The 12151-nt window shown below is 45.0% G+C and overlaps 1 protein-coding gene across 1 annotated transcript in view; it reads left to right on the top strand.

Annotated features, from left to right (window-relative positions):
• Positions 1-12151, top strand: part of Pcsk2 (proprotein convertase subtilisin/kexin type 2) — a 230765-nt gene that overhangs the window by 205545 nt on the left and 13069 nt on the right. The window contains exon 9 of the mRNA XM_075962339.1: positions 11704-11919. Within this exon, the coding sequence (XP_075818454.1) occupies positions 11704-11919 (216 nt within the window). The remainder of the gene's footprint in view (positions 1-11703; positions 11920-12151) is intronic.

Consider the following 12151-nt stretch of genomic DNA (forward strand, 5'->3'; position numbering starts at 1 on the left):
CCACAGTCCCATGCACCGCTGACCCTTTGTCAGCTACCCTAAGACTTTACGGCATGAACACAGTCTCTGTAGATATTGTAGGTCCCATGGATCAAGAATTCAGAGAGGGCACATTAGGGGTACCCTGACTCTTCTTTGGATTGCTGGGGCCTGAAATACCACAATATCTGTGATTTGAGCATCGGTTCCCAGACCATCTTCACAAGCTGTTTTTGCATCACTGAACTTCAAGCATGGCTACTGGCAAGCCTTGGGGAGAAAAGTAGTGGGAAATGCCATGGCTCAGCCAAGCCTGCCTGCTGTGGCCAAGACTTCATTTTAACAAGATTCTCTCAAGGGCAGAGGAGTGCTGCTATCAATGACTTGGGACTCCATGTCTCATAACCCTGAGATACTGAGACCCTAAAATAGCACCTTAAACACCCACGCTAAACAGAAAGGGCATGACAACAGCTTACATTCTGGGAGTGACAGTGTCTTATAGATGTCTGGTGACCAAGCTCTATGTTCTGCTTAATCTCTATGCCACGGGAACAGACATCCAGGTAGCTGAGCCAAAGGACATCTTTTGAGGAGGCAGGAGTGACAGCAACAATGAGGTGATTCAGGCAGGTCCTCACATAGCTGAGGGAGAGTTCGGCCTCCTGGATCCCAGACAGCTGTGAGATGCTAGGCCACCTCATCCCTGTTTTCTCTGGCTTCGGAACTCCTTCTCTTCAGCCCCTTGGTCTTCTTTGGGACATGTGTTCAGGTAGTGGAAAGACCCCTTCCCATCCTCTCTTGTCACAGCCTGGCAGCCTCTGTTCCACTTATCCCCACTGTTCTCAGGGAAACCTTGGCCCCAGATTAGGAGACACATCCTCCCCAAGCCTATGTTTCGAAATTAATGTGGTTCTGTCTGAAAGACTCAGGACGGTGACATTTCTAACACCTTCTTTTTCTCTTCTTCTTGGGACATCTCACAAGGTGGATATTCGGCTTCCCCCACCCTCTAATGGAGAAATCTCTCGTGTACTGTTGAATTCTGCTGAAGATCTGAACAGAATTATAAGACCATATGTCACTCTGTAACAGGGTTGAATAGTGTGTCCCATTTGTCCTCTTGAAGTCTTGACTTCAGAATATAGCCTAATTTGAGATTCAGGTCATTGAAGAAATAATTAGTTAAGATGAAGGCGTGTTGAGTGGGTCAGGCCCCTAAGCCAGTATAATAAGGATAAAAATCCTTAGTTATTAATTAAAATGATAGTGTTTGCCCACCGACATGCTCAGAGGGAGACTATTGCACAAAAATAAAGACAGAGGTCCCAGGACCATGTGCAAGCCAAGGAATACCAAGATGTCAGGAAATCACCAGAGACTGAGGAGGATGCATGGGAGCCTTCTTCCAAGGTCTGCGGGGGAGATAAAATTCAGTCGACACTTCAGTCTCAAACAATGAAATTCCAAGGGATTCCAGGGCAGCTTGGCAATTAATTTCTGCTGTTTAGAACACGTGATTTGTAGTACTTTGTTATGGTAGTGCTAGAAATTTCATGCACCCTTCCAATCTTAGAAAGGCCATCAGAAAGGGACTTAGCCAGACTCTGTGGAAAGACCTGGTCACTATTCCAGGTCACCTTGATATCCCCTGGCTCTCTCCTTCATAGGCAGGATGGTCAATCACTGGTCCGGTGACAGTATTTTTTTTCTTCTCTTTTGCAAATTCAAAAGACCGTCTTCCTTCATTCTGTACCATAGTTCAAGGACAAGCACTAGAAAAATTCACAGAAAACCACAACCAATCCAAATTCAGAGTTGAGGAGACTAGTCCTGAGGGACATGTCTACAAAACACTCCCACATCTACAGTTCAGAGATCAGTGTGGAAGAGGGGCAGGAAAGGTTGTGAGAGCTGGAGGATCAGGTAGTTTGCTGTGAGATTACGTCACCTAGTAACATTAGAACCCGCAAAGTCTCACCAACATGACTGCCTAAACATGAGCTGACCAAGAATGACACCAATAGAATTGTCAAAGTGGATATGTGACTTCGGGGGGGAGGGGGGTAATCTTAATGATAGAAGTGTCCCTGCATAGTCAGTGCCATGATGGAGCTGCTCCTGATGACGTCACACTGAGAGCTTGAAATCAGGGATGGAAACTGACAAATAGAGCTTTGACTTCCTTCCAGAGAATGTGTTGTTCACCGACACCTCATTGGTTTTCTTCTGTCTTAGAAGTTTATACTCCACGCCCGCCCTGTAAATAGCAACAGCCTTGTCCTAGTGAGGCTGAAAGTTCCCTTAGGGGGATAGGACTGGAATAAAAGCACCTGAAACCCTGAGTCACATGTTTCTGCAAAATGACAGGTTTTCCATCCTGTGGCCATGGAGGACAGCTTGGCTAAGTAAGCCGTGACCTCACTCTATAGAAGAGTTGTCTCCCTTACATTCAACACAAGTTTTAAGAAACACAAAGTCCTGAAAGTGAACAGCTTTGTGTCTTTAACTAAACATCCTACACTTGGGTGGGGCCTGGTGGGAAACTAGCAAAATGTCCTGTTCCAAGGTTTGTGGCAATCTGCTGTTGACATTGAGCCAATCCGAATCTGTGTGGAAGACCCTGGCATTAGAACGGCACAAGCCGAAGACCTACCGATGGGACCTGGTTGGAGAAGGTGGTGTCGCTGTCTGCTTCACATACTCAAGGCTGGGAATCTTGACACATCATCAGCTTGCTTTCTTAACATGTGACTCACCGCATGGTTGAAAAAAAAAAGCAGACACCCAACCCAGGGCCAGACAGCAAGAACCTAGGGGGTATTTGACAGGTGTCCATTTATCCAGCAGACATGGTACATTTTGGCACCTGAAGCTGGAAGGATCAGGCAAGTAAGTGACAAGTGCCCTCTGGCCACATTTGCAATGCAGATGCATTTGAAACAAGGCATCCCTGGGTGGCTCCTGTCATTTCCTGTGCTTCCGAATGTCACATCTCAGAGCTGGATCACTCTCTCTGCTCCATCTGTAACCTCCCTGTCTCCACCTGAAAGGCATTTTCAAGCGCAGTGCTTTGCAAAACATGCCAAGGTTGCTAAAAAGCAATAGAAAAATCTTCATGACTTATCTTCCGACAACAGCATGCAAATATTTTGCCGAGGAAAGCGCACGGTGAGGTGGGGAAGACATGTCCTGTCATCTGGCTTCTCCCCAAGCTGTGGGAACAAGGCTTTGTTTCAAGATCACACTTTTTAGACAGTGTGGAGAATTCTCTAAGTGGCAGCATGCTATACAGCTGCGAAGAGCTTCTCATCCGGTCAGCTCTCAGGTTGACTCTAAAGACAAACCCGCCTGGGAGAGACAATGTCCATTCACACACGGAAGTCTGACCCCTACACACAGTAGCGACTCTTACATTTGTGATGTGGGAGTGTCATATATCAATCTGTTGATTTCATTGGCTAAGCAATAAAGAAACTGCTAGGCCCATTGGATAGGCCCACCCTTAGGTGGGTGGAGTAAACAGAACAGAAGGCCGGGAGGAAGAGGAAGTGAGGTCAGACTCCACAGTTCTCCTCTCCAGAGCAGACGCCTCAGGAGAGACGCCATGCTCCAGGCTCCTAGGCAGACACACGCGATGAAACTCTGAACTAGAATCTTCCCGGTAAGACCGGTGCTCACAGATTGTTAGAGATGGGTTGATTGAGATATCAGAATTAGCCAGTAAGGGCTAGAGCTAAGGGACAAGCAGTGATTAAAAGAATACAGTGTCTGTGTAATTATTTCGGGGCATAAGCTAGCCGAGCAGGCGGCTGGGGTTTTTGGGGTCGCAGCCCCGCCGCCCCCTATTACTACAAATGGCGCCCAACGTGGGGCTAAACCCACTTAAAAAACCTGAGAAGGCTTAAAAATAAGGGAGAGAGCGTTTAACACAGATTTTTGCTGTTTGTTGGTGGCGTGCTGTAGAGAGATTTCCTGATTCAGCAAGAGCAGCAGAAAAAAAAAGCTGCGTTATTTTAAAGCACGGCTTCCTGGGGCTTTGCCGCCAGTGCAAACTCTGGCTTTATGTTTGTGTTCCCGCTTGGGATCGGAAGGAGAGTGCTCTGAGACCTTGACGATGACTCAGAGCTCCCCGCCTGCTCCTGGGCGAAGGCAGAATCAGGCTTAGGCTGGCGGAAGAGCATAGCAGATTCCTGCTGCCATACAGAGAAGTGTTTTCAGACTGCGCAGTGCTCTGCGTGTCAGATTTGGATGTAACTTGGATGAAAAGAATTTCTGTGCTGCATGCTCAGTCTCAGAATTGAAGTGCTGAGCGCCGCTCCTACCTGGTGGCCCCAGAGCTAGCACAAAATGGTATGTCCTCCATTTTGAAATTTTCCTGACTCAGCAGCAGGAACAAACCTGTGTTGTTTTAAAATGCCGGCTTTCTGGGCCATCCTGCCAGGGCAAACTCTGACTGTTTGAGGCAGGAGGGCCGGCTACAGAGAGAGGACTTGAGTGTTGTCTGTTGTAGCTCGCTGGCTGGCAGGGACCTTGCAGCCAATACCTCAGCCATGAGGCTGGAAAGCTAAGGAATGGACTGGATCTAGCTGGCAAAGCCACGCCTTTAGTCCTACTGATATTGCTTGGTAAATTAAAGGCTCTTGTGGTCAGAAAGAGAGATATACAGTAAAGAGAGATTCAAAGACAGAGAAAATTTCTGAATGGTTTAAAGTGTGTTAAAAATATATGCAAGCTGAAAGTTGAAGTTCTTAAAGCAAAAAACAAAAAAAAGGAAGAGAGTTGTTGTGTGTACACACCTTTAATCCCAACACTTGGGAGGCAGAGGGAGTTAGACCTCTGTGACTTCAAGGTGTGGTAGCACACGCCTTTAATCCCAGTGCCTAAAAGGCAGAGACAAACAGATGTCTGTGAGTTCAAGTAGTAGCAAACACCTTTAATCCCAATGCCTGGGAGGCAGAGACAGGCGGATCTCTGAGAGTTCAAAGACAGCCTGGTCTACAGGGTTATTCCAGGTCAAAGATATGCGCTCAAAAAGCAAAAAGTTAACCTAGGAATGTCACAGTTTAGATTCTTAAGCGCCTGGTGATTTAAAGGCACAAATCAAAAGTGCTCCTGGATAGTAAAAAATTGCAGATTCACAATAGGACAGATTCAGACCACTAAATGAATCACACTGTTGGATGAATGTACGTTGGCTTGGGAGAGAGAAGAAAAAGAATATAGAGAATAAAGTTAATGGTTTAAAAAGAAAAAAGTAAAGTCTTTAAAGAGACAGAGTACAGATAGTTATAGATATAAATAAAAATAAGCCGCGTAAAGATGGAAAATTCACAGAAAGTCTGGATTATGTACATTGTGTTTTCTTTAAAATTTTTGACTGTGAAGGAGCTAAGTACAGAGAGAAATTTCATTATATGGGCTGCCAAGTGGAACCAGAATGGATATCATGAGGGTATGACTTTGAAATTTGGATCTAAGGACATGATGCTTTGGAAAGGAGTTTCTTATTTTGTTTTCACAGAGGATGAGACTGTATGGATTTCTTCTATTCCGATTTGGTATGATGGACCACGTCCTCCTGAAGGTTTGCTGTGAACATCTTCAGAAAATTGCTTCGCTCAACTGCCAACTGAGATGAAACTAGCACACAGGTTATACCAAGAAAGACCTAATTAACGACGCCCCCATTCAGCAGGAAGCAGTTTGGAGAGAAAAAACTGCGCCCATGTTCCCAAATATAGTTTATAAATTCTTTTACATTTAAAGGGGGATATGATATAGATATGAATAATTTGAATTAGTATAGATTTTGCTTTATTGATAGAGATTTACGGTCAATTTTGTTATATGTATAAATGTTTCTGATGTAACTTTTACTTGATAACTGTTTTGTTATATGTAATTTTGCTATGTTAAGGTTAAAGCCTTCCTTTTTTTGTTTAAACAGAAAAAGGGGAAGTGATGTGGGAGTGTCATATATCAATCTGTTGATTTCATTGGCTAAGCAATAAAGAAACTGCTAGGCCCATTGGATAGGCCCACCCTTAGGTGGGTGGAGTAAACAGAACAGAAGGCCGGGAGGAAGAGGAAGTGAGGTCAGACTCCACAGTTCTCCTCTCCAGAGCAGACGCCTCAGGAGAGACGCCATGCTCCAGGCTCCTAGGCAGACACACGCGATGAAGCTCTGAACTAGAATCTTCCCGGTAAGACCGGTGCTCACAGATTGTTAGAGATGGGTTGATTGAGATATCAGAATTAGCCAGTAAGGGCTAGAGCTAAGGGCCAAGCAGTGATTAAAAGAATACAGTGTCTGTGTAATTATTTCGGGGCATAAGCTAGCCGAGCAGGCGGCTGGGGTTTTTGGGGTCGCAGCCCCGCCGCCCCCCTATTACTACACATTTGCCCTTTAATATTAACACCCTGCAGATAGGTTTTGCTTGTCCAATATAATAACAATAAAAATGAGGAGGAAAATGAAGAAGTGGGTAAGAAAGCCTTAACAGCACCCTGTTTGCCATAGATTTTACCATTCCCAAGTGCCTAACCCGCTTCACATATAAACCTCATTTATCCGGATCTTTAGAAATGTCAGTTTGCCTCTTGTAAGTTTTCTCAAAGAACAGGCAAGATGGAAAGAAGGGAACTGACAACCTGTGTCGGTGCTCAAATGTCCTCCAGGCATGCATAGTTCTCTGGGTTTGATCCCCCACAGGGGAGGCAAGGGTAGCGCCAGGAGTGAGTCTGGCCGTGTGATGAGAACCAGAAGGGACCAGCTCAGGCTGCATGCTCAAGGAAAAGAATAAATTGTTCCCCCTGCCCGTGCCATATGGCAGTCTTGCCTCTTTAACTTGGTAGTATTTATGTTCGGTTTAGAGTTAAGGCATTCTCCACAGTACACCAGGGAATTGATAACAGAGATCCTGAATGATGAGGTGGCCAGTAACTAAGCTCTACCTGTGCTGGTGAGTTTTATGTCACCTTGACATGAGCTTGAGTCTTTAAGGAAGAGAGAACTTCAATCAAGAAAACACGCCCCCTCCCCAGACTGGAAGGAAGGCCTGTGCTGCATCTTCTTAATTAGTGACTGATGGGAGGGCCCAGCCCATTGTAGGTGCTCTACAAAAGCAGCCTGAGCTACTCACGGAGAGCAAGCCAGGAAGCAGCCCTCCTCCATGGCCTCCAGGTCCCTGCTTTGAGCTCCTGCCCTGGCTTCTCCGGAGACTGGACTATAATAAACTGTAAGCTGAACAAACTCTTTCCTCCCCTCATTGCTTTTGTTCATGGTGTTTTATCACAGCAATAGAAACCGAACTGGAACACAGTCTTTACTTTGAGATCTCCCGAAAACAAACCCCGAGACAAGGCTTGAATTTGAGATCTGAGCTGAGCTTGTGTTCAGCTCAAGTTCAAGATTTGAGTTGATGCTATTTTGGAGGCAAAGGTAGCACCAGGAGTGAGTATGGCTGTGTGATGAGAACCAGAAGGGACCAGCTCAGGCTGTGTGCTCAAGCCAGCTACCCCGTGAGCTATGAAAATCGTAGATTACCAGAAATACATGTAGATACAGTAAAACTGTACTGGTGGGGTGCAAGGGAGCTAAGACAGAAACCAATGGATGAGATTTGCTCCTGGGGGTGACAGCTCTAGTAGTCCAAGTTGGAGGGCAGGCACACAGAGAAGCCTTCGGCCTCTTGGGAAACAGCACTAAGACAAAGAGATGCCCACGTTGGCATTTGGACATTCCCAAGCACAAGAGGTTCTGACAACCAAAGGATCTGGGATGACACCGTCTGCCATCTGTTACAGTCACAGGAGCAATCTAGTTAGAAACAGACAGAGCACTGGAGAGCATACATTCACTGCATGAATGGACAGATATGGCCCCTGTGAGAAGGATGAGGCAACAGACAAGCCACCAGAGAACACGGAATCTCATCTTCCCACCCCTTCTTTTGCTCTGCTGCTCAGAAGAAGAATTCAGACAGCATGAGAGAACCTTGATGATGACAGAGGACTCATGACGCTCTTCTCTTGCATACAGGGAACAGAGACACCCAGGACAGCCTGGAACATTTGGGCTGCCTCTAATGACTATATTCCAGTCCCTTATTAATCTCTTTTCAGGACATCTGCTAAAGAGAGCCAAGAAGTTATGAGTAGTTAAAGACAAGCTGCAGGAATTCTCTGTGGTCCTGATGAGACTGCGGGCTGATAGATTGTCCTTGGGGCAGACGGAGGATGGAAGGACGGAGGGCACGGCACAAGTGTCAGGTTTCTGCACTAGAATGCATAAAGATGATGAGCCTCTTGCAAGAGAGTGACTCAAACACCACTGCCCAGGATGAGGGAGTAGAGGGCTGACTGAGGAGAAAGTGATTAATCAGGTGTGGGTCAGGCAAAGCCCTGGAGCTGCTTGATGAAATCTAATCAGAGTGTGGGTCAGATATAGCGGCGGCAGTACCAGGGCCTCGGCAGGTGATGGATGCCTCCTGGCCAGAGCGCTCAGGGACACCAGTCCTGATTTAGCCTCTGAAGCCCAAAGGATGCTTGGCCTAAAGCCTGCAATCCAGCCTCTGAAACGGTTCACACACTATTACAATTCTTCCCTTCTTATCAGGGACAAAAAAGAAGTGGAAGAAGGCAGAGGGTATAGGATCAAGGGGTTCACGGTCATTTTCAGCGACAGAAGGAGTTCAAAGCCTGCCTGGGCCACGTGAACCCCAGTCAGGAAGGAGAGGTCTGCCTAGCATGTACAAGACGCTGGTCAATTCCCAGCACCATAAAAACAAAACTAGTTCATATTGGCATTTATTATTTATAGACATTGACACTAGAGTTATCATAAAGAGCATTAATACAGCTATGTGGATGAAGAATCTTCAAAAATGCATTCCTTCTCATCAAAAATTCCTTCTGTTAGTAGCTCCACCTAAGTAAACAGAGATTTGTTAAAAAAAAGACATAGATAAAATTATGCTCATTTTTAAAATTAGGCATTATTTTAAAACTATAAATAATCCTCCATGTATATCTAAAAAGAAGAGAATAAATTGTGAAATGTCTATTTAATAAGACTAATAAAGCATAATATAAAATACCCTTAATCACATGAACAAATGTTAATTATATAATAGTAAAAAATGCATTTTTAAGCAGGTCAAATAAAGTGAATCTATTTTATTATCCCAGGTCCATTGCGGAAACTAGACTAATGCTTTGCCTCTCTATATAAAGCTGTCAGGAACCACAGAATCACGCTAGGAATCACTTATTCACAGGTTATAAAGAATTTCTATTTTCTGCTCCACCGTCTATGCATTTCAATTGTTCTACATTGCATGTAATTTTCACAATAAAAAGCTAAATAATTTTTTAAAGCATGCTAACATCATAAGACATCAAGGTGAAAACCAGACGTGGTAGGGCACACGTGTGACTCCAGCATTTGAGAGGCTGGGACAGGAGGGATTCTGTGAGTTCAAGGCTACGCACAAGGTGAGCTACAAAACAAGGCCTTCACTTCCATTCAGTAGCAGCTGCTCTGCAACCCAGCCCCCCTTACATCCTTATTCATGCATTTGTGAAAGGCAAGCTAGTGACTGGCTGGTCTGAGGAAGCTTTTGAATTGACCATCAGCTGGGGCCATAAATTTGACTGCCTTCTTGACAGGCTACGTCAGATTCGTTGCCCTGTATAACCAAGTTCCAAGACATAGCAGGGATGTAGAAGGTTCCTTAAGTCTTGTGTTCAGAATCTTTTCCTGCTTGATATCTCTCACATTTTGATGGTCAGATCAAGACATGAAGTCAGTCAGGATCCAAGTAGGAAAGAGAGCCCCCTTCTCTTCTTAGACAAAGCTGCAAAGTCATATTACAAAGGGTATTGATACATGGAATTATGCAAGCAGAGGTCACAGTGACACACCCTTTACACTAAGGTGCTTCCTTATATCAAGGATGCTTCTCTCTTCACTCACTGGCAGCCTGCTCAGGGACTTGCAAGGGAGGGTTATCCAGGTATCACACCCAAATCTGAACCTGAGAATATGTCAACATCAGAAACCATCTTTTCCTCTTCGCCGTGATTTCCAAGAGCAGTTGCTTATTTTGATAGAGGCTTTCAGCAGTATAGATTTACCAAGAATCTGAAGACAATTCCCAGTTTGTGGTCAAACAATTATTAGTGAACTTATTGACTCAGTCACGGGCTAATTAGTTCCTGGTCCTGTTAGAAGGAATTCAGAATGCCACTTCTCCTTGTCAAGAGACACATAGACCTTGGAGGTGATCCAGTCCCTCGTTTTCTAATGATTATCTCCACCTTAAACCACTGAATCAGAACCACAGACCCCTGGTGGCCACACAGGGGTTTACTCTGTCTTCCCCCACCCCTTTTCTTTCGTTCTTCTTTCCTCCCTCTCCCTCCCCCTTTCCTCCTCTCTTCCACCCCTCCCTTTAGAGCAGTGGTTATCAACCTTCCTAACGCTGCAACCCTTTAATACAGTTCCTCCTGTTGTGGTGACCTTAACCATAAAATTATTTTCATTGGTATGTCATAGCTGTAATTTTGCTACTGTTATGAATTGCAATGTAAATATCTGATATGCAGAATATCTAATATGTGACACCCCTCCCATGAGGTCAAGACCCAAAGGTTGAGAACCACTGCTTCAGAGGGTTTCCCAGCCACTCTGAACCAAGTTGTGGAGAAAGAGGAACTTGTACGCCTGCCCGTCACTTCCCACACTGCATGGCTACCCTCCTCTCCACTCCCCACCCAGTTCCACTGCCTCCACAACAACAGAGGAGAAAGCAACCAACAAATGCCTAATCCTGGTTAAGGCAGACAGGAAGGAGACTAGTCATAGAGGCAAGGAAAGATAAATAAAATAAAATAAAATACTAAGGGCAGAGACTGGACAGGAGCAATACTGACTTGAGTCACTAATAACCAGTTTATCTTCTGTAACTGATGATGGCCAAGTGGGATAACTACCGTGCTACCCTCTGGAGCTCAGATTTCATTGGCTATTGTGTTACTTCCTTACATTAGGCTTTATTCCTAGAGTTGGTCCCTTGCCCAGGTCAAATGGCATGTATCATTTCCTATAGGATTCTCTTATTAGCCAACTGGGTTTTTTAAAGCTATATACACATATGTAAGATTTTATATCATACTAGTTAAACATGTACTTCGTTTTTATATCTACATATACAACTTATGTAGTTTAATATAAGCATAGACATGTACACTTAAATTTCTCTGAACACTTGCATATAAGAATAAGATCACAATGATTGCCCCTGGGGGATTTTAACTTTTCTTTTCTATATACTTTGATACTTTTTATAATGAGCATGTACTACCTTTGAGGCATTTTGAAAATCAGTTCACTGGCATATTTTAAGGCTTTTTAAAAATATGTTTATGGGTAAATTTTTAAAGCAATGCCTCTAACCTTTGTTAACCTGTTAGTCTCAGCTAAAATTACAAATTCTCATGAGCTTATATTTATCATTCTTCGGGTGGAGATCATTTCTACTATTTCCCACCGGATGAGTTTCCAGCCCAGATAAAATGAAGCTTCAGTATTTGATTGCACACCAGCATTGGCTTAAATCCTGACCCTCCCTAGCCTAACCCCTAGCCCCAGGCCAGGACCCCGCTGCTCCCGTTTGCTCAATGTTGGGACTTGGTGCCACATCTTCCTTGCTCTACCAGGGCCGTGGGGGAAAAGGCAGCATCTACGTGTGGGCTTCCGGGGATGGCGGCAGCTATGACGACTGCAATTGCGATGGTTATGCATCAAGCATGTGGACGATCTCCATCAACTCAGCCATCAACGACGGCAGGACCGCCTTGTACGACGAGAGCTGTTCTTCCACCTTGGCATCCACCTTCAGCAATGGGAGGAAGAGGAATCCCGAGGCTGGCGTGGTACGTGCAAGCTACTTCCGGTCTGGTTCATTAGCGCCAGGGGCCCCTCTGTGACAGACTGATCTCTCAACCGCACTCCCTTCTCTTTATAAGTTAGCACAGCTTCTAAGGAGAACATCCAATTTCTCCATGTCTAGTTGAGCTTAACCAAGATGGAGACCAACCCTCTGCAGGTGGGAAGTAAGATCCTGCGGCGAACCTTTTCCAGTTCATTTTCTGTAGACTTCCTGGT

The sequence above is a fragment of the Microtus pennsylvanicus genome, chromosome 2 (genome assembly GCF_037038515.1).
Source record: "Microtus pennsylvanicus isolate mMicPen1 chromosome 2, mMicPen1.hap1, whole genome shotgun sequence".
NCBI lineage: Eukaryota > Metazoa > Chordata > Mammalia > Rodentia > Cricetidae > Microtus > Microtus pennsylvanicus.